Source organism: Seriola aureovittata, chromosome 2 (genome assembly GCF_021018895.1).
Source record: "Seriola aureovittata isolate HTS-2021-v1 ecotype China chromosome 2, ASM2101889v1, whole genome shotgun sequence".
In the NCBI taxonomy this organism is placed as follows: domain Eukaryota; kingdom Metazoa; phylum Chordata; class Actinopteri; order Carangiformes; family Carangidae; genus Seriola; species Seriola aureovittata.
The window spans coordinates 26,574,259-26,602,197 of NC_079365.1; the positions used below are offsets into that span (position 1 = coordinate 26,574,259).

The 27,939-nt window shown below is 43.4% G+C and overlaps 1 protein-coding gene across 1 annotated transcript; it reads left to right on the plus strand.

Annotated features, from left to right (window-relative positions):
* Positions 1–262: 262 nt before the first annotated feature.
* Positions 263–27,914, plus strand: il17rd (interleukin 17 receptor D). The gene is made up of 16 exons (XM_056405703.1): positions 263–721; positions 13,077–13,131; positions 16,481–16,603; positions 18,907–19,025; positions 19,243–19,363; positions 20,088–20,132; positions 20,824–20,975; positions 21,601–21,666; positions 21,808–21,862; positions 22,079–22,189; positions 22,660–22,844; positions 22,958–23,073; positions 23,481–23,735; positions 24,090–24,677; positions 25,145–25,428; positions 25,573–27,914. The coding sequence occupies exons 1-16, from the start codon at positions 602–604 to the stop codon at positions 25,695–25,697; spliced, it is 2,520 nt and encodes an 839-aa protein (XP_056261678.1). The 5' UTR covers positions 263–601; the 3' UTR covers positions 25,698–27,914.
* The last annotated feature ends 25 nt before the right edge of the window (positions 27,915–27,939 follow it).

The window sequence follows — 27,939 nt, forward strand, 5'->3', positions numbered from 1 at the left end:
CATATATATCATATATATATATATATATATATATATATATATATGACTATATAAATGAAATTTGAATTGACTTGATGGACATAAAGTTAATTGGCAACAGTTTTGATAATTAATAAATCATTTGAATCATGTTTTAGGTAAATTTACTGGCACCAGCTTCTATTGTTAATATTTAATGATTTCCCCAGATTTATATCCGGGTTAAATCATCTCAAAACTTATTTGGGTTTTGGACTCTGGGTCAGGGGGAAAACTATTATTCTTCATATATATTTTCTACTGAACAATTAATTTATGATTAAAGAAAATAATTGTCTTGTTGATATTCAGTGGTGCAGTTTTAGGATTAATCAGATAATGTGTAGACCCGGATGACATGTAGGTAACCCGGGGGCCTCTGGGGACCGGACAAAATGTTCTCACCTTTAAGGTCTAAAACTCAAAAGGATAGTGAACACACACACACACACAGACACACAGACACACACACACACACACACACACACACACACACACACACACACACACACACACACACACACACACACACACCTCCTTCTCTCCCCTCTCGCTCTCAGAGTTGTTCAGACTTGAGGGAGGAATGGCGGCCCCTCGGAGTTTCTTCATCTCTCTCTCCGGGTTGTTTCTGCTTTTCTGTCTCTCTGGTGGATCTACGACTTCAGGCAACAAGAGATCCAACCAGGAGCGATGCGGGTTCAAGGTAAGGAAAAGACACACACACACACAATAACACTTTGACCGGGTTGTTTTAACGACATTCAGCGAAAGCTGCTGCCGCCGCCGCTGAGTCGATTCAAGTCTCCAAAAAAGAAAAGCTGAGTTTTTGGGGAGTTATTGATGGTTGGTTTCCACTGTTTCTGTGTCTGTCGCTTCCGCTTGTTTTACTAAACTAGCAGCTGAAATAAAGTTAAGATTAAAGATAAAGTTTTGCTCCAACAGCTGCGTTTAGCGACAGTCACGCGACCTTTCTTACCTGTCCGAAGCTGAAGCTCAGGTCCGGACCTTTTTCTCTCCGTAGAGACCTCACTCCAGTTTAAAACTGCTCATCTAAATATCACTCGCCTAAAGGCAAATCCACAGACTTTGGGAAACGAACTTGAATCTCACCTGAACAGGTCGAGTGTCCCTCTGAATTTAACATACATGTAATTCCCCACACACCGTCTCCTGTCGCCTGAACCGGCGCTGGTAAATATTACCTTTGGGAAAAGGCAGCAAGAGGCTCCGGGGAACTAAGAGGAATTACCGAAGATGTTTTGTATTGATGAATTCAAAACTGACATGGAAAGCTCGTGTTTATGTGATTCATTGGCTTTAAACACATGCACCTTGAGAAATCAACTTGTTTAAGCCGCAATTAAACAATATTAAACCTTTATTTAGTGTTAACAATGTCCCTACATCAAACTGCTCAATCTCCTGTCCCACCTGTCCTGAATGCACCTTTTTATTGTGTTATTTCTGTAGCTGGTATATATGAGGTTACATTATGCATAAATATAATACACCAAAGAGCAGGTAATTACAAAAAAAATAGCAGGCCAAATAAAAGCAGAGGATCAGTGGTTAGAATATAAATGAGACGGTGTGTTCTTGATGCTGAATCACATGAGTTTAAAACACAGAGCTTCTCCTCCTCTCCATGTGAGTTTTGTGGTTTAGGTGAATTGTAGGTAGTTAAAGCTGATTTCCTGCCTTTTGTGTGTTCGGCTGAAAAGCATTTGATGTGGAAAACAGGAATCTGTGAACGGACCCACCACCTCCGCTCTGCTGCTCTGCTTTTGCACTTCACAACAGCTTTGTTTCTGCGTCTCTGGCCATGAATGAAAGTCTTTCTGGTCTGTGCTGCCCCGTTGGAGTTCAGGATATGTGCATCTTTAGAGAAGCTTAGCCTCAAAAACAAAACAGTTTAATGTTTTAAACAGTCTTTTTTTAAAAGATGATGAAGGATAGATTACTTTCTAAACATATGGTCTTTTCTATAGTGTCTGTTTAGGGCTGCGACTAATGATTTTTTTCTTTACTGATTCATCTGCTGATTAATTTATGTCTATAAAAATTGTATAAAAGATCCATCTTAGTTTCTCAAAGTCTAGGTTTCAGATGTCTTGAATCTTGTCTGACATATAACAGTCCAAAACATGAATATAATCAGTTTACAAAGATTTAAATTAGAGAGAAAATCTTAACCTTCCAGAGGCTGAAACTGGATTTTATTTTAAATGTATTTTTGTTTGAAAAGTTACTAAAAATAATTAATCAGTTATCAAAATAGTTTCAGATCATTTTTCTGATGAGGAGGAGAGTCATGCAGACAGTGATGGGACGTCCCGGGCTCCTGTCATGGGTTAATCTCTGGTTACTCTCGGGAATGTTGCGCCTTTACTCCACATACACAGACCCGGGTCCGTCCACATCACCGCTACACCACAGACGAGACGAGACCTCTGGAGGTTCATTGAGTGGAGTTGATGTTGCTGCCAGTCGTAGCTGTGGGGTCTCAGGTTGCGTGTAGTCGCTATAGTAACCCGTCGTTTCCCTTCCTGAGACCAAAGCTGAGCCGTGTGGTGTTGAGCTCAGGTGAGGTCACCAATCGCCAATGACAGACAGACTGTGATATAATCCCATTAGAAAGAGAATTAATAATGGGGGGGGGGGGGGGCGATTTCTTGATCAATAATCAAATTATTCTGTTGATTAACTAATGGTTAATGGACTTTTTGTTTCAGCTCTACTGAATAATTATTATTTAGTCAATGATGCAAAAAGTTGACTGTGTGTGTGTGTGTGTGTGTGTGTGTGTGTGTGTGTGTGTGCGTGCCTGTGACACAGATGTGTTTTTAAAGTGTGTGAAGTGATTTTCTTTTTCATGTGTGTAATGTGGAAAGGAGAATTATCTGATCGTGTGAGCGCACACGCTCTACAGGTTTTAATTTTCCTGTGTTGATAGATGACTCCTACCTGCCTTTGATACCGTGTGTGTGCGCGTGCGAGTGTGTGTGTGTGTGTGCGCGTGCGAGTGTGTGTGTGCGCGTGCGAGTGTGTGTGTGTGTGATCCTAGTTTCCTCTCTCTGGCTTTGAAGTGCTTTCTACAGGAAGCTTCACACTGTTTACTCTGAAGAAACATTCCTTCCTGCAGCCCCACCCCCCCAAACACACACACACACACACACACACACACACACACACACACACACACCTCCCCCTCTCTCTCCCAGCTTCCCCTCTCTTTTCAGAAACACACACATCAAAGGCTGCTTGATGGGGGTGTGAGGACCTGCTATTCTACAGGTGTGAGGTTATTAGACCCGTGTGTGTGTGTGTGTGTGTGTGTGTGTGTGTGTGTGTGTGTGTGTGTGTGTGTGTGTGTGTGTGTGTGTGTGTGTGTGTGTGTGTGTGTGTGTGTGTGTGTGACCCATAAATGCTCTGCTAGTTTTACATGTCTGCATCATGTTTGAAAGGGGCCCCGGGCTGGGGTAGGTATATTTAGACAGAGCTGAAATAATTAGTTCATTAACTGATTAGCAATTTGTCATTTCAAGTCATTTGTTAAAGATAAAATGCAGAATGTGACAATTTGATGCTTTTCTTTGTCAGATGATGATGAACTGAACATCTGTGGGGTTTGAATTATTGCTCAGACTCTAGGCTTCAGATTTTTCTCTATTTTCTGACATTTTATATATATTTTATGTAAAGACCAAACTATTAATCGAGTAAATGTTTGTGATCATCTGAGAAGACAGTCGATTAATCAATAATGAAAATCAAGATTAGTTCTAGCCCTTATTTACGCTTGTTTTTCTACAGTTTTTTAGTGCTAGTTTTTAGCCTCTAACACGGGACAAGTATTTGTTTTAATTCACTCGTCTATAGATACACGTTCTCATCTCCAGTTATTCCATATCGAAACGGCTCCTTTATTTGTTCAGAGTCTTATTTCTTCTTTCCGACCGATGCCGAGCTGTTGCAGTTTCCCTGGAGCTCTTCGGCTTTGGCCGTGTTCAGACCTGACACTGACGTTCTCCGTCTCAGGTGATCCAAACGCAGGTGAACACAAGTACAGGTGTGAATGGACCAAGAATTCAGCGAGGATGCAATTTGAGATCCGATCACTCAGACCCCATTCGGAGGTGGTCTGGGCCACACGTGATCAAATCCCCCGAGATGCATATTAATGGCGGGTCTGAACGGGGCCTTTGTGTTACTGTGGCTCTTTTGCTGCTACAAGCAAATGTTTTGCCAGGTATCTGTCTGATCCTCAGTGTTCCCCAACGCAGGACAGATCTATGGAAACGCATCTACCACAATGTACTGTAAGGCTTTAGTTTACTCCAGAAAACACGAGGGCTCCAACTAATGATTGTTTTCATTATCTGCTGATTATTTTCTCTATAAAATAGCTGAAAAAAATGATAAAATGTGCATCACAGTCCAAGGTGAGACCTGTTCTGTCCGACCAACAGTCCAGTGTTCAAAGATATTCAATTTCTAATGATATAAAAGAGAGAAAAACAGGAAAGCTTTACATTTGAGAAGCTGTAAACAGCAATTTTATGACATTTTGCTGGAAAATGTAATTAAATAATTGGCCGCTCGTGAAAATAGTTGAGAATTATTTTTCTGTTGATTGTGTAATCCATGAATTGACTAATCGTTGTCTGGCTGTTGTGATTCTGGGCTGGATTTCCTTTCGCAGTAATCTCTCCCTGGTCGTGGAAGTGCATCGGGTTATAAACATTTTTAACTATTCCTCCTTAAACTTTTAGGTATTTCACTACTTCACTTCGCTTCCTCTGCTTTCCCCTGAGGCATGATAATAAAAGAAGCTGATATTATGTCCCGCACATACAAAATCAGCGCAACAGAACCAGAGAACCTGGCGTCTCTGTTACCCATAATGCAACTTGGAACACGGACAGAAATTCGGGTGTGTTATGCTAGACGCGGCTAACGTAGCCGTGAGCCGCTTGCCTCAAGCAGAGATGAGGAGCCGGGCGACGGCGGTCTGGCAAACTCACTTCCTTCTTCACTCCACACCCACAGGTTTTTTTGTTTTTTTTTTCAATTTGAGACCAAACCGACGCCGACTCAAGTCACTTGATCACTTTATCAGACTTCACCGACTCCCTCTGGAGCCACAAAAGCCTTTCTACAACTCTTTCACATATGCAGTAGTTCTCCCCGCGACCTGTGCGCAGACTTTAACGTGTAACATCAGTGGAGTTCCCCTCCACACGGACCAATGATCAGGTTTCAACATGAAGATACGCAGGAATCACTCAGTCCCTCCACCTGATGAAGGAAACAGTTTCTTCTTCTCTTTTTCTTTTTTTACTGGATGTTTCAGGTTAGTGAGGAAGACCACGGCGATGATTGAGATGATTTAGGTCCGTGTAAACTCTCCCTCCCTGGTTTCAACACATCTGCTGCAGTCATCACATCTGTCTCAGCGGAGGAGGACGCACCAGGAAATCGTTCAGCTTCCTCCCCTCCCTTGTTCCGCTCTCTGTTCTCCATCCCTCTCTCTCTCTCTCTCTCTCTCTCTCTCGCCCTCACCCTCCCCTCATTTTAAAGCAGGTTTCCACTCTATAACCATGTCACGTATCCCATCATCCTCCAGGGCTCCGGTGTGTTTTTGGCATCAAGAGAGCCTCAGAGGGCGTCACGGCTGGGTGGGCGTCCGATGTGAAACACGTGTGTTTTCTGGTTTTCTGGTGACTGAATCAGGCAGAGGATGAAGGATCGATGCTTGACCTTCGCCTCTTATATAAAACATCTCGGGGAAATATTTCTTCACTGTCGTCCCCGAAGGAACCAGGTTTTTCTGCTCAAATAATTCCTTCAACTGTTTTCTGTTGCCTTCGGCCTTTTCTCCGTCCATCTGAAAACAACAGCTGAAGTTTTGTCTCATTAATGAACACAATGAAACGTGTGAGGCGGAGACGTACAGAGGGCATCTTGTGGAGTCTTTATCTCCATGTTTTTTTGTCCACATTTGTTACTTCACCAAAACCTCCCCCTGTAGACCTGGGAGTTGTAGACACACAGCAGTCACAGTGGAGTCAAGCCTGAATCGCTCAGATACATATGTGTTTTCACGTAATCGTTTCTGATACGGAACTAAAAGACTCGTTTTAAAAATGAAAAGTCGTAGTAGTGTGGACGTAGTCTGAAACTTTATCGACTTCCCCACGTCGTGCCACTGGGCGGCTTTGGAGCCTTAGAGTTGTAACAGGCAACGAAACCTCATCCTGGTTCCTGGTTCTCTACACTCGGTATAAAACCTCCATCCCTTTTGGCATCAGCTGAAATGTGTCCGTAGCATCACGTACCAAACTGTCAGGTATTGAAGTTTGTGTGGTCGGACTCGTAATGTAGTTCACTTAGTCGTTGATTTACATCAGTTTTTTGTATCATATTAAAATGCAAGTATTGGGTCTGTTTATAGTATATTTATTTATTTATTTATTTATTTGCGGTGTTTATCACGTCCATCGCATTTTCAGTTAAAAGAACAAGACACTGAACATGGTCTGCGTGGTTCTGGTGTAAGAGGTGTCTTTTTTTTCCTATAATCATATTTATGTTTTGTGAAAAAATAGAAATCACTGGTAAGAGTTTATCTATAACACAAAGAGATAAGAAAAGGCATCATGATCAGCATCATAGAGAGAGGAGTATTTTCTGATCAGCATCACTTTCTGTTGTTTCAAAGCTGCTCATATTTTGGGTTATTTAACATGTAATAGAGGTGAAACAGCTCTGAAACAAATATCCAAGGTCTCATGCCCACTCTCATTTCACAGTCAGCGCTATACATCACACGCACAGATCACAAGATTATTATTCTCTCTAAAGTTGTATATGTTGAGAATATACTACACACTGCGTCTAACTGTGTGTGTGTCTCATAAATACTTTGTCCGATTACTATCACGCCTGCGGTAAAAGATAGCTGGTGTAATTACCTCAAGATGGATAATAACCCTGAGATTGCAGACCCCTTCCGGGCAACTTTAAACCAGTAGTGTGGGAACATCTTGGTTATCGCCACAGACCAGCAGTTTGTCCCTGCGACCGGCCTTTATGCTAAGCTAGGCTGCATTACTGGATGTTTGTGGCCTACACAGGCAGTCGCACGTCCCTCGGTCGGTAACTGCAGGTCCAGGTCACATGACTCTTTTTCAGATTAGACCTTCACACGTACGGACGCGTGCAGTGTTGTCTAGTGCCGAATGTCAGTGTGTGTCTGTCAAAGGAAGTCAGAGTTGGTCCTGGTGTTCTCTCTGTAAAAAAAGAGGAGAGAGTCTTTTAAAGGACAAACTGCCACAGCAGGAGTGGAGGAGTTGAGGAGGAGGAGGTGAGGAGGAGGAGGTGAGGAGGAGGAGGGGGAGCTGTGATGAAGAAGAGGGGTGGGGGGGTCATTGAGGAGCAGTCATGCAGGAGGAGGAAGCTGCAGGTTTTGTTCCTGTGGTGGGAAATCTCTGGTTGGCTGCTCCCAAACACACACACACACACACACACACACACACACACACACACACACACACACTTTGCATTGTTGCACCTCACTTTTGTTTCCAGATTTTCTTCCTCTGGGACTCGTTTCTCACCATTTGCATGAGCCAAGACTAAAAACGTACGATCATATTAAACATGTTTGACTTTATCAGAACGCCAAGACACATAAAAGGCTGACTTACACCAAGCGGCCGAGATGACGGGAGCGCACCGCAGCTCTTAACTCTAAACTTTGATGATTTTATTTCGACACTGGGAATTTTATCTGCGACAGTAAAATCGCCTGGTCGTCTGGTGAGATCTGCAGCAACACAACACAACCCACAGTTTTGCCGGTTGGACCCCAGAGACGTGGTGTGGTGTTGGCAAGTTCCTCTCCCCCTCTAAAATACACACACATCGACATTTCAGTGCAGCCATGTTGTCCCATATGGAAGTGTTTGGAGGTGTGTGTTTGAGTGTGTTTGTAAGAGACAGGAAGACATTAAGAGGAGCAGGGCCGAGTTTTTAGCCCTGGGGCCTTTGCAGGAACAAGACCCTCATCAACTTAACACACGCACACACACACACACACACACAGTGTCGACTTCTTTGAGGCCGTACATTTGTACATCTTCATGAATTAGTTTTTACTGGAAGCTCGGTGACTGGTGGGGTTTGTTGGCAAACTCTGTTGGCTGATGAGCGAAGGGCCTGGGTTATACCAGAAAAGATCCACTTCAAATACAACATGTTGTCAGTGTGTTTAAGGGATGTTCAAGTACAGCACAACTTTGCTTAACAAGCAACAGGCTCCAAAACATGTCCTCATATCTCAAACAGCTTTCATGCCACGCTACGATTGCCAACATGACATAATTTCCTCTGCATTTCATTTTGGGATGTTTCACCCGTCAAAACAAACCGCCACAGCAGAGACACACGCATGAGATCAGGAGTCAAACCGGACTCATCTGGAATTTGCGAGGGAGAATCATTTGTAGTTGTTCGTTGTAATGTAATGACACGAGTATGAAGGAATAAATTCAGTGCTTGCAGACGCCTGGACACCAAAGTGCTGGAGCCAACCTGCCGCTAAAGGCTGCGACATCATCGAAAGAAAAAAGTGTTAGCGGTCGTTCTGAGTAAAAAACTTTCACAGCCGGCCAGTCACTGTGTAAAGTGGGTGTGAACGTTCCCGATTGTTGGTTTTGAAAAGTTAGAGAAAAGGTCGTGTAGTGTGGTTTGAATCAGGAACTCTCTGATCAAATAATAAGAAGATTATGAGACACTTTGACAGACACTGACACTGATACAGTATCAGATCCAGATTTTCCAGTATCGCAGCTCCGATCCTGGTCATCCAAACGGAGCCTTTCTGGCTGTTCGTACCTCAGCTCATGAGAGTATGTTGATTAAAGGTCAACTGAGAGTGTGTCCCATGTTCTCCTTCCCACATCTGGAACTGGTCTGGTCGCCCCAAACAAAATGAGGGAGAGGAGAAGTCTGCTCCATGAACCCTGAAAGCTGTAATTGAAGGAGTTCCTGTTTAATCAGATTCCTCCTTCTTTTCTTCCCTCCTTCTCTTCCACCTTCCTTCCTTCCCTGCAGGCCTGGTGATTACTTCTCCCATCATCCCTCACTCCTGCTTCTGAGCCCTCCTTTTCTCTGTCCTCCCTTTCTGGCATCCTTCCTTCCTTCCTTCCTTCCTTCCTCCTTGCATCCTTTTTTCTCCCCCTCCCTCTTTCCTCCCCTCCAGCTCTGTGATTAATTACTGTTGATGTTCAGCTAACTGAGCCTGCAATTAGCTGTCTGATTACAGCAGGAACTTGTGTGTGTGTGTGTGTGTGTGTGTGTGTGTGTGTGGGGGGGGATTCCCGAGGGGACTTCTGCTCTCTCTTTTCAAAGTTTAACTTTTTGTGTTTATATATTTGTAGTTCACTTCTGTTGTTTGTTGTCGTTTTTAAAAAGTGAATCATCGTCTCTTGAAGACTCTGTGTGTTGGATGTTGGATCTGCCACAGCTGCTCTTTAGTTCTTACTGATAATGAACTGCTGTTTTTTCTTCTTTCTTTTTACTTCTTTTCTTTTCAGTTGTTTACTGATTTGACTCAGTGTGCTCAGGCCTCAGGGCCTGTGTGTGTGTGTGTGTGTGTGTGTGTGTGTGTGAGGACTATAATGATTATTACTAGTGAGAAACACCTGGCAACAGGAAGGAAGAAAATTCTTTTTCTCTGTTAGTCTGTTTAGTAAATTGTCAGTTGTAAAAGTATGACGGTTTGGCTCGTGGCGGTGGGCGGGGCCACCGGCGAGTCCTCACCGTGAGACACGTCCACCAGCGCCTGACCTGAAGCTCGGGGGCCACACGCACAAACTAAAAGGAAAAATAAGTTTCTGTGACTCTAGCAAAGAAGAAAACTCACCAGAGCCACAGTTACAGACGTTAATTGCACAATCTGACAAACTGGTATCGAACTGATATCATCGACTGACGTCTGTCTTGCACAGTGTGACGTATTTCACAATCTTTGTTGGCACAGTCTAAAGGCGCCTCAATTGACTCAAATTGCAATTACAGTATCTACTTAAATAATCGCAATTTGTTATTTTTTCATATCGTGCAGCCCCTAAGTCAAAGTGAGGAGTGTGACGCTCCCCTGGTCATGACCAGCAGCCACGTAGAGACATCGAGAGCTGTGATTGGTCAGCTCAGGCCGGTTGTAGTGAAGTGAAGACAACATGAAGCAGGTTGAACGGCTCAGTCACTTGCTCCAGCTGCAACCTAAACAAACAATGTTCTACAAGGTTACATCTCTCACCTTTTATATTTAATCTCCTCCTTATCGCCTCACCTGCAGGTATCTGTAGAAACGTGTGCACACCTGGTCTGAAGTGTTTGTGAAGTGACACTTTCTCACTGCTCATGCTTTTATAAATACCAGTTTGTGTGTGGGAAATGGCGGAGGCACGGTTGGTAACAGCCCCATCCTGTTGTTGTGTACGGACGCTGCGACGCCACATTCACACAGACAACAGCACGGCATGAGAAATGCTCAGCTCTCGTTGATTGGAATGAGCCTGTTCACTGATGCAGCAGGGGTCCACACACAAAGGACTCCAGTGAAGAAACTCCTAAAAAAAGAAAAGAAGTGGAACCTGGTTCAGCTTTTGTGACATCGCAGTGTGATGTCATCCGTCAAATGAAGCACTGGCCAATCAGATACATGCAAACGCGCATTCCTGGCAGATCACTTTGTAGTTTGAACGGCATGTTTCTGCTATTTACCTGGTGACTGTCACTACGAACGATAAGATTATTGTTGGTGTGATAACTTCACATACATGTTAATTCCTGTCTAACGGAGATTTATCCACCGCTCTGCAGTGTTGAGGTTTTTGAGGGCTGTTTCTTTTTGTCTTTGTCCTGAATCCAGAGTCAGACGTCGACCCCAGTCCAAAAACATGCAGGTCAATCAGAGACAGCTGGGTTTGGATTCAGTCTCCCGAGACCCTGCACTCTTTACAGGGAACACAAGTTACCTGGTTATTCACCTCTCTGTACACGACTCCAACATCCTCGCTGGTGACTTAAGTCTCCACACTCGGCCTCTCAGTCTTTTTTCTTTTTGCCAACACACAAGTCGTAGAACCAACTTTTCTGGGGGGGGTGGGGTGGGGTGGGGGGGTGGGGGGGCAGGTCAGTTTCCCAGTGCAACCAGTCAGGAAGTCTGCTTTCTTGAGCTGTCAGTGAAAAGCTTCCCTTGATTTTAATTAGCCTCCATTTCATGCTGCCAGCAGGACGTCTGTGGACACAGCAGCATGTAAACCTCTAAGGGTCAAAGGTCAGCAGTGGAGACAAACTGAAGGCGAAATATATAATTAATAGGAGCATGATAGGATAGACGTGTGTGTGTGTGTGTGTGTGTGTGTGTGTCTTTCTAAGGACTTTTTTATTTCCCATTTTTCTGGTTTTAGGGTCTAAGAGTTTGTTTTAAGTGCTAGGGAATGTTTTATGTCGTTTAGGGTCTTCACAAGTATATAATTACAAACGTGTGTGTGTGGATGGGTACAGTGGCTGCTAACAAGCATGGCACACCGTCTGTAACACACACACACACACACACACACATACATACGCACACAGTAGGGGGTCTGTCTGATTGGTTTCAGGTGTGTGTATGGTTGTTGTGTGTGACCACAGTCTGACACCTCTGTAACAAGCGTGCGTGTGTGTGTGTGTGTGTGTGTGTGTGTGTGTGTGTGTGTTGTGTGTGTGTGTGTGTGTGTGTGTCGCACAGCAGGGCAACATGAAAACAAGGTCAAAACTGTAAAACTGTTCAAACAGTCGAGGCTGAAACAGGCCTCTCGAGAATCCATGTCTTTGTGCAGCGACACAGAGAAAGGGATTCTGGGTAACTGTATCTCACAGGGGAGCGGATGTTCACACCTCAGCTTATCTCAGTATTCATCATGTGCCACTATGTCTGCTGTCCTTTGTATGAAATAGAGCTGCTGGGTGGAGCAGTTACAGAAACGCAGAATCAAGCAGATCAAGGTTTTGCTCTCGTGCCAACGTTTACTCCAGAAATACAAAATCCATGTGAGTTTCCTGGAAGATTTCCACGACTGACACCATCCGATGGAGCCTGGTGTCTCCTTACAGTCGAGTTACTTCAGCAGAAAGAACCAAAGCTGCTGGTTGTAGTTCCTCCTGCAGTTCGTTAGAGGAGCACCTGAAGTGTCGGCGCCAGGCTGCCAGCTGTGTTTGGTCCCGAGGTGCCTTCAAATACTCGATTCATTCCTTCATATTCTTAAGTTATTCGTTTGTTCCTTTGTTGTGATGCTTCATTGGATGGTGTTTCAGTGGTTCTGTCCTCCAGCTGCATATAAACCACTGTGCAGCCTGATCAGTGTTATGTTTTGTTCCAGACTTATCTGGAAGTCTGATAATCTAATTTTATTTTCTTTCTCTTTCTTCTCTTAAAGTTTCACATATATGAGGAAGTTATTTTAGTTAAACCACACCAAAGGAACTTGTGATTTTCAGTTGACCGGTGCTGAACTAGCAGCTGCTACAAAGAGTTAACTTAATGTTTTACACATGGATTAAAAAAAAAAGTTGATAGAAGAGTTGTTTTGTAAGTTTCCTTGCAGCTTGTTGCAAGTCGACATCTCATCAACACTTGTTGCTTTTATCGTGTTATTTTTTCTGGTTCTGGACCAGGAAGATGACGTGGTTGACTGTTTTCCCACCTTGGAAAGCTGTCAGTGAACACAACACCATGCCAATTTGAATTAGCTTCCCCGATTTGTTGATTTTAATCAGTTTATGCAATTGCCAACTATTTTGTTAATCGATTGATCATCCAAGTGATCTCTCAAGACAAAATGCCACAAACATTATATTTGAGCACTTGCTGCTGCTTCTTGTCATTGTTATTATAAATCAAAATTTTTGGGGTTCAAACTAAACAAGACACTTAATGTCGTCACTTTGTGTTGGAGGAATTTGTACTGAGTGTTTTTCTCTCTCTCTCTCTCTCTCTCTCTCAGGTGCAGTCTGGTGCAGATGGAGGTCGCAGGTTGTCCGTCACCTTCAGAGCTGACAGTGAGTTTCTGTGTATCTCTGGATGCTCTGACTGTTTCTGTGTTTTACCTCAGACTCATAATAATAAAACTTAGAATGAAACTTTTCTTCATGTTTATGTGCGACATGTCGGTTTCTGACATTTCTCCCCAAAGTCACAGCATCAAAACATTTTCTGTGGATTCTTCTGAGAGTTCAGATCCCAAAGTCAATTTTTATTTTCCATCTCGTTATCTACTGTGAAAATCTGCAAACCGCCTTGATCCCGCATCTCCACCCCCATCTTCATCCTCTTCCTCCTCCACCATCCTCCTCCTCCTCCTCTTTTGTTCTTTTCTCTCTAAAAGTCAAGTTCCTGAGCCGTGGCCGATCCCTGCCTCCTGCTTTTGTCCGTGACCATGAGCGAGAAGCACTTTCAGCTTCCTCTTTGTGTGTGTGTGTGTGTGTGTGTAGAAAGTGTGTGTGTCTCTGTTCGCAGTCATCAGGCAATCCTTATATCAACCTGATGTTTAACTATTTTAAAGGAGTTTTTCGTGAAAAATATACGAAACAAAATGAAGGAAGTTTAAAACAGTGTAATAATAATCAACAGGTTCATTTGTTTTGCAGGAGTAATACATTCAGGACTGTATTGATCATAACTCCATCAACCAAACATCTGCCAATTATTTTTCCAATTAATCCTTTAGTTTATGAAATATCAAAAATGTATGAAATGAAAAAAAATGAAAAAAAGCAAGTCCTGAAACTGCAGAGCCACAAAAATGTTTTCACTCATTTTGACTGAAAAATTACAAAAAGAATCAGTTAAAAAATGTTTTTTTTAATTAATTTTATTTGTTTGTTTTGATGATCCAGTTGTCAATTAATCGACTAATTGTTTTAGCTTGTTTTCAGTCTGAGTTCATTCACAGATTTAAAATCTTTGCGCCAAGAATCAGAATCAAACCCCTTCATGACGTTCCCAAAGATTCCCACCCGTCCCGCTGGACAGAGCCAGGCTAGCTGTTTCCCTCCGTTTCCAGTCTGTATGCTAAGCTAAGCTAACGATAGCGTAGCTTTACTGATATGAGATTGATCTTCTCATCAAACTCTTGGCAAGAAAGCAAATAAGTGTATTTCCTAAAATGTGAAACTGTTCCTTTAAATACAACATGTCATCGTAACTATTCACTGATAGCAGTTGTTCTCTCTGAGGGTCTCCCAGTGAATTTAAATTTTCAGCTGCTGCCACGTCTCCTTTTCTCTCTCTACAAAAGCAATTCGTTAATTCTTAATACATATTATGTCACCAATAATATGGAGGTCAGAGGTCAGAAGGTCATGTGGCTGAAATGATGATGCATCCTCTTTAAGAACTCATGAAATAAAAAGTGTTGAAACCCACACAGTTTTAAGTCAAAGTAAAGCACAGAGGTGTTTTAGCATGACAATCAGCAATCGGAATCGGCTCATTGTGTGTGTGTAGTGGTGTGTGTACTGGTGTGTGTGTGTGTGTGTGTGTGTGTGTGTGTGTGTGTGTGTGAGTGTGTGCTGAGGGAGGGACACACCTCACTGCTTCCTTTCCTCTGGACCTCCAGCTGTTGGAGGATGAAGGAGGATGGAGGAGACTCTGTTCTCTTCTTGTGCCTCTGACTCTGTTTGCAGTGATGTAACGGGGAATATAAAGCAGGGTGACCTTTGACCTGCAGTTGGTCACAGAGGGAAGGTGATGAGATCAGCCAGATCCGAACACATAAGTCTGGAGAATTTCAACATTTGTTCTCATAGTCGACAGATGCAAAATAAAGACCAAAACCAACAAGCAGCCGATCCTACCAACAAGTATCGTCTCTGTCTCTGTGTCAGTTGACGCCGTAGCTTTACTTTCTGAGGCTGGATTTATTATTTAGGTTATTGGCTTTTGATGCAAATGGCAGTTGGATTTCTAACGAGTTTTTCTTTCTTAAACAGAACCAAGAAGTTATATGTTTTCACTTTGGCTCTCTATTAATCCGCCGCTGAAAGTAGTCCCCGACAAATCCAGTATTTACTTTTGTTTGAGGAACATTTTAGTAAAAGACCACAGAGCCCAGCTGCTTTAGGAAATGAAACTGTATTTCTGTGAGGTGTTTTTAAAGGTTTACGTCTTCAGTGGGAAACAACTTAACTGAGCGTTTTAGTGTGTGAGGACTGTAGCCTTCTCTTTCCTTCTTAAACTGGAAGGAGAAAGAGGAGGAAGAGGAGTAAGAAAGTGAGAACTAAAGATAAAACTTCTCCCCTTCATCCAGCATCACATCCCTCTTTCATCTTCCTCTTCCTCCTCCTCTTTTGTCTTATAAAAAAACTGAAGACAAACAGGAGGGAAGGAGGAAGAGGAGTAACAAGCTGCGACCTTTCCCTCCTCCTCACATCCTATAGAGGAGCTTTATAATGGAGGAGGAGGAAGAGGAGTGACGAGCCGTGACCTTCTCCTTGAGCCCTGAACATGACCCCACTGGGTGATAATGAGGCAAGAGGAAGAGGAGCGATGATTCGTGCATCCCATGCTCTCCTAACCTCCTCTCAGTCATCTCCATCCTTTTTAAGCTCCTCTCCTCCGTCCCATCTTCCTCCTCCTCCTCCTCCTCACCTCAATCCTCTCCGTCAATAGGTGGCTGGCAGGAGGAAAGAGGAGCAGTCAGTCGTGTCTGAGCTCACGCCCCTTTTCATTCTGCGTCCTAAGTCCATCTTTTCTCCTCCGATCCCTCGGTTCATGGCTGGCTGCTCCCCCCCACCCCTCCCTCCCTCCTCCTCCTCAACAACACAAGAGAAATGTTGGGAACAGGAGGAGGTGAGTACACGTGGTGATGAATGAGTGAAGGTCTGGGTCATAAAAATAGGAAGAGCGGTGTACAGCCTGCTCCTGCTGACAGTCACCTGTTTCTTCAAAGTCAAACTGTTTCTAAGCATCATGTGACTTTCTGTCGTCACGTAACAATTTGTTGACGACCAGAAAACAACTAGAAAACAATGAAACATCACCGACCTTATCACTTTAAAATTAAATCTGAATTTTTTGCTAAGAAGTCAGCTCTGTTCTTGACTCCTGTAGTTGTTTGGTCAAAAGTGTAACCACTATAAATAACAGTTTAAAGTCTGATTAGTTTTAGGGCTGCATTGATGATTATTTTCATTATCAATTCATCTGCCTGTTAAAACCTTTATGACGTCATCACGTGTCTTGTTTTTAAAAACCAAAAGTCCTAAAACTCCAGTATCACCAAAATGATGTAGTGCAATAATATGTTGAAATATATAATAATGATAATCAATAATTTGTCATAAGTGCAGGTTGTTGATCTCTCTCTCTCTCTCTGTCTGTCTCTGTCCATGTCTCTCGCCCCTGCAGACTGTTCATTAAACTACCCACTGGGGAAACATGTGATCCATGAAGTCACCAATGTCTCCTTCAGCCACCTGGCCTGTGAGGACCAGGCCGCCGTGGTCGTCCACTGGTCTGCAAGTCCACTAGGTAACTGTCTGTCTGTTTACCTGTCTGTTTACCTGTCCGACTGTGTGTCCGTCTGTCTCTCTCTCTTTCTTTTTCTCTGGCTCTTCAGAGAGATTTAGAGAAGTTGGGAGGAACAGGAGAGTAAAACCTTCAAAGTGCTCAAATCTGTAAGATTACCCAGCTCTGTGTCAGAGAGAGAGAGTGTGTGTGTGTGTGTGTGTGTCCCTTTGATCAGCCTCAGAGAGAGAGAGAGAGAGGATCACATCTCACACAATAATACCACGACTTGACCGTAAAGGAATGTGTGTTGGTGCGTGTGCTCTGTGTAAGGTGAACCTCTCTCTCTCTCTCTCTCTCCTCTCTCTCTCTCTCTCTCTCTCTCTCTCTCTCTCCCTCTCTGTGACAATGCCGCCCGTTGTTTTCTCACAGAGAGACAGAAATCTTCCACGTCACACATGAACATCTATCTGTCAAACTAACGACCTCGTCTCCTGCTCAGCTTCGTAGCTGAAAGTTTAAAAAGATTATAAGATTTTAAGCAAAACAAATCATAGCCCCGGTTTACCATCCTCTAATGGCCACTCCCAGCAGGATATTGCTCCATGTCACGAAGCAAAAGTCGTCTCCAAACTGGTTTTATGAACATGACCTCGAGTTCAGTGAACTTCAGCGGCCTCCCCAGTCTCCAGATCTGAATCACCTTTGGGATGTGGTAGAACAGGAGATTGGCAGCATGAATGTGCAGCTGACAAATCTACAAAAATGATGTGATGCAATCATGTCAACATGGAGCAGAGCCTCAGAGGAAAGTTTCCAACATCTTGTGGAATCGATGCCACGAAGAACTGAGGCTGTTTTAAGAGCAGAGGGAGAAAACACCCAGTGTTAGTGCGGTGATCCTAACAGGGCCGTCACCGTATCAGGTTCATCATAACGATATTATCGCGATATCTATAGTAGATTTGGAAAAAGATATAATGATGCTATCAGTCAAATTCATCTTGAACTTTGTTTATTGTGTGTTTTGTCTCTTTTTTGGCAGATGAATTTGACTCAAATGTGATTATAGGGAGGCGGAGAGAGAGAGAGAGAGTTTGTAACCTCAGTGTTTTGTGCTTCAGATATTTTACTCCCGACATCTCAAGAGCTTCCAGTGAAGCTTATAACGAATACTTTAAATCAAGGTTGAAACATGTAGAACTTGCACTGAAGCCAAGGAGCACACACCTGCTGTCACACTGCAGCTGTTGTTAACATGCAAAAACATCCTCGTCTGTCCTCGACTCTGCAGGAGAGAGAGAGAGCGAGAGAGAGAGAGAGAGAGAGAAAGGCAGAGAGAGAGAGAGAGGAATCTGCCTCAAGACACAAAAACCTGTTCTGCTACCTCTCTCTCTCTCCCTCTCTCTCTCTCTCCCTCCCTCCCTCCCTTCACTCCTAATAGGAAAAACATGTCCTGTGGATGTAAAGGTGTAATTACAAGACAGACCTGTTTTAAAGGGCAGAGAGGGGGAGGAGGAGGAGGAGGAGGGGGAGGAAACAAGGTGGGGTGTGTGGGGCAAAAGGGGGGAGGGAAGAGGAAAGGAAACAAGGAGTGGAGGAGAAGAAAGGAAACAAATAGTGAACAGAAGGAGATGTAAGGTAGCAACACGTGGGGGGGTAGGAGGGACAAAGGAAATAAGGAGAAGAGATGAGGGGAGGAGAGAAAAGAAGAAAACAAGAGGAGGACAAATAGAGAGAAGAGTAAACAAGGAGAGCAGGGGAGATGAAATTAAAAATGAAGCGAGGGGGAGGAAGGGAAATAAAAAAGGAGAGGTGAGGAGGAAAATAGGAAAGAGGAGCAAAGTAGGTAAGAAAATGAGGAGGACTGGACAGAAAAGGAAACAAGGAGAGGAAATGAAAAAAGGAAGTAAGGAAAGGAAAAGAAAATGGGTAACAAGTAAGCAATAAGTGAAGGGAAAGAAAAATATGAGAGGAGGAAAGGAAATGTTAGAGAGGAGGAGAAAGAAATCTGGTGAGGAGAGAATGGAGAGAACAGGGAGAAGAAAGGAGAGGACAGAAGGAGACAAGGAGGTAAGAGGATGGGAGGGAAGGAAACAATGGTAGGTTGAAAGGGACCAGAGGGAAGAGAATAAGGAGAAGAACGAAGGAAAGGAAACAAGGGAGTGAAGAGAAGGACACAGAAGCAGGAGGAGGAGAAAAGAAAAAAAGAAGAGATTTAGTAACGAAGACAGATGGAGGAGAGAAGGAAAGGAAATGAGGAGAGAAGGATGCTTGCGGATGATTGGACGGAGGGTGACGCTGAACTTCCCGCTGTGTCTCTGCAGGGATCGAACACATTAAAGGCTTCAGAGTTTATCTGGAGGACAAGAATCCAGAGGGGAAACAGTGTCAACACCTCATCCTCAAGGACCCGAGGCAGCTCAACTTCTCCTACAGGAACACGGTAGGACCAAAAAACTGTGACTCAAATTAACCAATCACATTCAACTGAGGCCGCAGGTGATTATTCTTCTTCCTAAGACTATGAGTTTACAGTGTAAACCTTAAGTGTTCACCTGAAAGACTTCGCCTGATGTCACCTGTTCACCTCTCCACGTTAATCTTGTGTTCGGACTATTTGTGTTAGTTACTATTGATTTATTATTGATTCCCTCACACAGAAGCTGAGCAGTCAGCCGTTCAGCGGTTTGACCTTTGACACCGACTACATGGTTCGTGTTGTTCCTTTCCCGACTCTGATGAACGAGAGTTTCTTCCCTCCGTCCTTCCTCCGGACCAACTGTGAGTCCAGTACCGCCCTCATCCGCACACGATGGATTAGTTAATCAGTTGATTGATTTATTGAGTGATTAATTGTCTCCAATAGAACATTCCTTCTTGCTACCTGACGAACATCTTTAAGACTTTCCCTGAACATTTCTGCCGCTATTTGTTTTGTTTTCTTACCTCGTCAGACATCTACAAATGATTATTAATTAAAAGGAAAATTTTATATTTGGGGGAAATAAAATTTTTGTCAGATGAAAACATCAAATCAAATTCAGATACTTAATTCACTCAAACAAAAGTACACACTGATAATTGATGTTAAGTTGTTTAGCTTAGCTTAGCTTAGCTTAGCTGGGCGCTAATACTGGTAGCATGAGGAAACTGTTAGCATAGCTCTGCAGAAGTAAGGATTACTGAGCCGCTGTGACTGCACACAGCATCTCAGACTTCCTCACAGTCCTCAAACTGCCAGGTGTGAGGTCTGTCTTTAATCTGCTGTCAACACAACCCTGCTAACTCTCGACTGGAGACGACCTCACGAGGTAGAACATGTGGACAGTTTTTGAGTTGTCGGAAGGTTGAACTTTTCCACTTTGTGCTAAGCTAGGCTAAAACAAAACCTGGACCTTTCTGAGGAAGACAGGAAAGAGGTCAAGACTGTCCCTTTTTTAAAATGTGTCTGATCATTGAACTGAAGAGACAAAACCGTCTAATCATTTGTGTGTGTGTGTTACAGCGTGTGAAGTCCTCCTGGGATCAGACAACCTGGTTTGCAAACCATGTAAGTTCCTTAGTGTTGTCGTCATAACCAGAGCCACATGTAAACAGAGTTAGTCCAGGGTTTGATCGTCTTCGTCTCAGAGCAGTTAAATGTAAATGATACATTTCCACAAACTAATTTTAAGCCTTAAATAGTTGACACAGTTTCTGTCTGAGGACAAAGCGATTACATAAGGTTTTAATCCAATCAGTGCCGTGAAGAAGCTTTTACTTGAGTCATAAAGTTGTATATCCTTTGTTTCCACACCTGCCAGAACAAAAGAGGCTGGTGCAGATGTTTCACATTAAAAGCCTAGCAGGAAAGACGGATGATGTTTGTCACGTTTTTGAAGGAAGTGTTGAGTTTGACAGTAGATTAACTCGGATCAAAAGACACTGTTAGTGTTAGTAAAAAGAAAAACTGAGATCAGCAGAGTGGTGAGTATGACACGACTCATTTGTTGAACTGATGGTGATGAGGCTGAAAAGAAAACAGGTGAATAAACTGCAGGTTAAACCCGAAGCAGACCAGAAAACAAGGAGGTTTCTAAATAAACTATGATCAAATATAGTTAGAAATAAATCTGAATCTCTGCTATTGAGGTGAATATTAAAATTTTGATTTGAAGGTCACTTTTGTACCACTAACTAAGTAGAAGCACTACATGTCCATGAGAGTGGAGGTTAAGTTTTGTCTGTGTCTGTCTGTGCAGTCTGGAAGCCAAAGACCTTGAACGTGTCCCAGCTGGGCTCAAACCTCCACGTGGCGTTCGACCAGGCTCCGGCCTCCTTCGGCTTCCACTTCTACTACCTGTACTACAAACTGCGGCAGGACGGACCGTTCAGGCTGCAGCGCTGCAAACCAGTAAGACCAAATTTATGTTTTTTTACATGACGTGCAAAAAAAACCACTGCTACATATTATTAGACGTCTTCTTGTGACCAAAGTGTTTCACTTATCAAGTCTTTGAGGCTTTGGCCTTAGCTCGTTTTCTTTTGGCATGAGGTCTTGCTTTAAACAAACTAAAGGTCGCACTAAGTGTGGTCCGACCACGTGTTTCAGCCTGTCCTGAATGTCCACACCAGGAGGTGAAGGTGAAAGGTTGCATCCCACTGCCTCCCCCCTCTCTGTCTTTTGTGCGTCTTTGTTGTCTCAATGTGATGAATCATGGAAATGTGGACAGTGGCTCTCTGCCATCTGAACCAGATTGTGCTGTCAGAAAGGGGGTTTTAAGATGCTGTTACTCAAACGTACAAAGATTGCCTCTCGTTCACCCGCGGCCTGTCCATCAATCTATGATTCAGTGTCCGACCAACCCCCGTGATTAAAGGAGGAGACCGGAGGTGAACTTCACTCCGGCTCTGAAAAAGAACATTGTGACAGTCGGTTGCTCTGATTTGTAATTTGTGAGAATTCATGTCTTAGCTAAACGATAAGATACGATGCTTCCTGACCTAGAATGTTTTAATGATGCGTTTACTGTGTGCAGGACGTGAACCAGCCCAGAACTACATGTATCCTCCAGGACGTCACTCCAGGGACCTACACCGTAGAGGTACATGAACGCAGCACGGGACCGAGCTTCATTTACACAGCACAGTTTCATCACTTGACTTTCATATCTGTTCATGCTGTGAATCATTTTCTCTCCATTTGATGTAATGATTTATTTATTTTTTCTTCTCTTCTGTGTCAGCTGAGAGACGACTGTAACACGACCAGGAGGCAGACGCAGTACCACGTCAGCCAGGGTGAGACACACACACACACACACACACACACACACACACCACACACACACACACACACACACACTATAGGAATAGCACAGTAATCCACATAAGTTAGTTCACTGACTCTGTTGCACTGCTGTTACTCTATGTTTCATCATTTACCGTTATCCCATAAGGTCTTTCAATAATCTGATTCTGTTGTCTCATGCTGGGTGTGTATGCTTCATCCTTCAGTCCACTCCCCCTGGGCGGGTCCTATCCGCGCCATGGCCATCACAGTGCCTCTGGTCATCATGTCGGCCTTCGCCACTCTCTTCACCGTCATGTGTCGTAAGAAGCAGCAAGGTGAGAGCACTTAAAGTTGGCGATATTTCTTCTTTTAGTTCACTGTCTCCTGCACACTTGGTGTTTTACGAACATTACAATCCCATGGGGCCTTTAGCCTTGGAAACACCCTGCAGGGTTCAAGCATCCTCTGTTTAATGTGGAGTTGCAACGATTAATCGATTAGTTGTCAAACAGTAAATTCATCAGCATCAATTTGGATAATCAAAAAGTCATTTTACGCTGTTTTCAAGTAAAAGTACCAAATGTTTGTTTGTTCAGTGTCTTTGGGTTTTAAACAAGGAATTACAAGATGCCACAAGATGCAACTTCAAAACTTCACCATTTTCTGACATCTGATAGACCAAACGATTGATCAAGAAAATACTGTGCAGATTAATCGATAATGAAAAGAATTCTTCACTTCCCAAAGTTAGTGCTTAATTTAATATATCTAATATATCTTTTCCATTTGTCTTCTCTCCTGTTAGAAAACATCTACAGCCAGCTGGATGAGGAGAGCAGCGAGTCCTCCAATCACAGTGCAGCGTTGAACACGGAGCGCCCGTGGCCTCGTCCCAAAGTCTTCATCTGTTACTCCAACAGAGACTGTCCCAAACACACCAGCGTCATCCAGAGCTTCGCCTACTTCCTGCAGGACTTCTGCAACTGCGAGGTGAGACAGATCATAGCTGGGCGACGAAGAGGAAAAATAAAACGTCCTTTAAATCAAAGTCGCTAGTCTGAAGGTTGGGTACGTTTGTCAAATGCCTTTTCACTTCTGCTCAGGTTGTGTTGGATCTGTGGGAACATCTGGAGACGTGCAAAGAGGGTCAGATGTCGTGGCTAAGCAGACAGCTGGACGAAGCCAACTTCATCATCACCGTCTGTTCCAGAGGCCTACGGTACTCTATCTACTGTCTACTCTGCCTCTGTCCAAACTACTGTTGATGTTTCACAAGTGCCTTGAGCTGCAGTTCCTCCGGTGGCCACTAGATGCTGCTAAAGCTCTGACATTGACTGCTGTGTAGTGAACATCCCCAAAGTTGTATTTAAATTTCAGTCAATGAGAAGTGAGACACTCGGGAGTAATGATGTGTTTTGTAAGTTTACGTCTCACCTTCTCTTCATCCCTCCATCCTATTTGTTTAAAATTTTTCTTCTTTCCCTTTTCCCTCCATCCATCCTTCCATTTCTTCTTTTCTTCCTTCCTCCCTTTTGTCCCTACTTCATACTTTCCTTATCTTTCCTCTCTCTCACTCCTCGATATTGTATTGTTTCTATTCTAAACAGCTCTGTTCTCTTTTTACAGCTACTATGTGGAGAAGAAGAGTCGCAGAGGAAAGACACCAGTCAGTCGCCGTGGTAACAGCAGCAGCAGCAGCTCTCCGATCGGTGGATCCGGCAGTGACCTGTTCATAGTGGCCGTGGCCATGATCGCTGAAAAGCTGCGGCTGGTTAAGCAGAGCGAGGGGGGCGGGGCTCAGGAGCTGAACCGCTTCATGACGGTTTACTTCGACTATTCAACAGAGAACGACATCCCCACCATGTTGAGTCTGGCTCCAAGGTAACTGCAGCACTACGGGACAGAACAACAGGCGCAACAGCCGCCCTACACTGTCCATGTGACCGTGTCTGACAGTCCATAAAGCAGGAAAATAACAGGCTGAGACATTTTGCATTGACTATAGGCAGGAGGTGAAGTGTTTAAGTCTTGGGATTTTACACAAAAATATGCAGAAGTTGTGCGTTTTTGTTTGTTTTTGTTTGCATTTACGGAGAAATGAAGCTAACAAACCTTTCACTAAATCTTTTTTTATCTAAAGTTTTGTCTCTCTTTGGTAAAAACCAAAGCTTTTGGTAATAAACAGTCACTTATTACCAAAGAGTAACAGAGTGGGTCGTTTTGTCCTGTGTTTAGGTTCAAGTTGATGGACCAGCTGCCTCAGCTGTTCAGTCGGCTCCACTCCAGTCAGTCCAGTTTAGCTGACCGTGAGCAGCAGCCTCTCAACGTCTCCAGGAGGAACTACTTCAGGAGTAAGTCTGGACGCTCGCTCTACGTTTCCATCTGCAACATGCACCAACACATCAGCCAGAACCCCGACTGGTTCGACAAGCAGCTGCCTCCTGCAGCAGGTTCCTCCGCCTCCTCCGGCTCCTCTTCCAAACATTCTCCTCTCCCGGCTGTACGGGCTCCCAGCACTCCTCCAAAGCCTCCCTGCGTCTCCTCCTCCGCTCAGCCCGAGCAGAGGTTTGACTCCGGCTTGGTGCTGAATGAGGTGGTGGTGAGGACGCCGTTGCTGGAGGGCGGGAATGGAGTCCCAAAGAGGAACATGCTCCTGCTGGGCCCCGGCTCCAATCCCAGCCTCAATCTTGGGCACGGCCACAGCCACAGTCCCAGTCCCAGTCCTGGTCCCTGTCCCAGTCCTGGTGTCTGTCCCAGTCCTGGTGTCTGTCCCAGTCCAGGCCTGCCACACTGTTCTCTGTCGATGCTGGGACACACGTCAAGGTAAAGAAAGCTGTAGTACCACTCTAGCTTTCTATCGTTTTACTGTGAGCATTAAAGCTGAGTGTATTTTTTTTACCACCCGGGTCACATTTCAGTCTCTAAAGGAAGTTCATCTTGATGCTAAACTCACCTGCCTGTTAGTAAAGTATTATATTATAGTAGTGTAGTTACTGGTCACTGTATCATTCCTCTTCCAGATGACCATAAAGCTTTTATTTCATAGCGAGATTCCAGTATGAAAAAGAGAATTTTGAACGACTGTTTGCAGCTGCTGTTGATGCTGATTGAGTTTGTATCAACTCGTCATGAAACCTGACATATAACCTGACTGTTATATATTGGTGCTTTTGTTTGGTGTGACCATCAGTGTTGGTGATGGTGAGTTTTGAGTCCATGGTTTGGACTACACAGCAGGTAATATGAGATCACTCGTCAGTCTGACGGCTGCTGTTGTTCTTCTCCATCAGGTCCACTTCTGGAATATCTGAACTTTTACCTGAAGAACCTTCTTCCTCCTCCTCCTCCTCCTCATCTGCTCCCTCCATCCTCCAGGATGGGATGTGCCCTCCTCCCGCCCAGGCAGAAGAAGGCCGTCCCTCCCCTCCAGAGGTCCCACCTCCTCGTGATTCGGGCATCTATGATTCATCTGTCCCTTCCTCGGAGCTTTCCATCCCCCTAATGGAGGGACTGTCACATGACCAGGCTGACTCCTCCTCCCTGGCTGACAGCGAATCATCTTCTTCGGGGCTGGGTAAGGCTGGCTGTTAGAACCGCACCTGATGTTGTTTTACATCTGAAATATCATTGTATGCTGTTATTCTATGTTGTTCTAATTTCATTTTAACTTGTTGACTGTTGAATAAATGACTTTCACACCTGGCCGTTTGTCTTTCAGGTGATGAAGAGCCACCTGTTGTCACGTCGCTCCACTGCAGCACTGCCACAGTCTGTAAAGCTGAGCTGCACCATCACCACCACCTGGAGCACAGTGACGGACACGCTCCTGTAGCTTCATTGTAGGAGACACCTCCAGCCAATCAAAAGAGGACTAGCCCCGTGATGTCATCACAGGGCCAAATATGTTTTGGTTGTAGACCTGAATCCTTTCTCAGCAGTGCCATCATCTGATCACCGTGGAAATAAAACTGGAATCATTAAAAGGCATTAGAGTGAGTCACCTGTGGAAATGACCGAGTTCTTGAATGCTGGTCCGTGGTAACTATGGTAACCACTGACTTAGAGAACACTAGTCACTGGTGACTGTTGTAACTGTTATGTTCTAGAACACTAGTCCTTGGTAACTATGGTAACCATTACTTTCTAGAACATTGATAGGTACGATAACTATGGTAATCGCTGCATCAAGAAAATCAGTCCCTAGTAGCTATGGTAACCAGTGAGTTTTAGAACACTAGTCCTTGGTAACTATGGTCACCAATGCATTTCTAGAACACTGGCCCCTGGTAACTGTGGTAATCACTGGGTTGCACAGCATTATTCCCTGGTATCTATGGTAACCACTACATTCTAGAACAATAATCCAAGTAACTATGGTAATCACTGAGTTCTAGAACATTGATAACTACGCTAACCTTGGTAACCACTGAGGGCTGGAACACAAGAAGGACCGGGTCTCCAGATGCTGGCGGAGCAGACCCATTCAAACCAAAGACTGCCTCAGCACTGCGTCTTGAGTGATTGACAGCTGACTCGTGTACGAGTTGATGTTTGGTACCAAAACATGATGCGGAAACACTGTTTGTTCAGGCACTTTTTGATACAGAAACACAGGAAAACACAGCTCCACAAATGTTCAGATTTTCCATGGCAACAACATCCAATGGGATCAAAGCAGCTTGTGAATTTCTGGTATCCACAAAGATTTTTAACAGAAGCTGCTGAATGTATCAACACCTTAAGGACATTGATAATGAGGATGTCTTTTGTATTATTCTCAATATGTTGGACCAAAAGCAAGTAAACATTAATACTTTGGGGAAAATCACATATTCATTAGTGAACGATGCTGTTTTTTTCATTTAATGTGCCTTTTTGTTTTAGGAGGAGCATTTTTCATTAGAAAGTGGAATTCCCCTGAAACAGTTGGTACTAGAACATTTTATAAATCTTCATTTTTATGAGCGCTGTATTTCCTCTGTGATATGTTTTAACACGTACCTTATTTTAAAATGTTTTCAACATAGAAATGTAGTAACAGGATGACCACCTAATCACAAATCATTAAACTGTCAAAGAACTTTGATAAACTGTCAAAAATGTACTAAAACCTGCTAATGTGATATAACATGGTGGACGAGTTGTGTGAATTACATGTTGGATTGAAATTTAGTTTTATGAATTTTATTTTCTTTGCATTTTAATTCACAAATTCAGAATCTATAACTCAAACTCATTTGGCTGGTGGCGCCACCTCTACACCATAATATATTGAAAACTGTGGTTGCTTTGTGAAGCTTATGGTTACATATATAAGAATTGAATATTAATGTTGCATTTATAGTTATATATTTCTTAATGCTTTGTAATCATTTTGAACATTGTTGCAGGGAGCAGCAAGGATGAGGGCATTATAAAACTAAACCACTTTATAAACGCCACAATGGAAGCCCATTCCTGCCAAGACGAGAAATAAATGCATGAAAAAGTAAATAAAAATATTTACAGTCAAAATTCTGAGATAGTATGTCATAATTTTGATTTAAAAAGCAAAAAACGGTTAGCTTTTATCTCATCATTGTGTCTGATTCATTATTTTTGAATTGTGAATATGATCATTTCTTTTCCTCCTGGTGGAAATGGGCGTCTGTGCGTCTTTTGTTATTGATCTTGATCTGAAGGACACTACGACTTTCAGTTATTGATTCTTTCATGATCAGCAGCTGCAGTCACGTTGTCCTCCCCTGGACCGGACCATGGGTTAAAGTTTTATAAAGTATTTTTATTTTCTGACACAAATGTTGTGGTTGCTGCTGAAAGCAGAGTGACAACTTCTCTGCAGGTCTGAGTTTATTGGAAGGGAAGATTCGGCATTTCCAACTTTGTAAATATTATTTTTATAATTTCACTTTTTCTTGGAAATGTCTGTTTTGTTTCAGTTTTTGTATAGTTAGACTGTTATTTTCCTATTTTTCTACATTTATTTTTTAGAAATGTACTGTTTTATAGTACCTTAATGTAGGAAATAAATAATTCCATCTAATAAAATGTTTCTCTTTTCATCTTTTTTTTCAATGACTGGTAA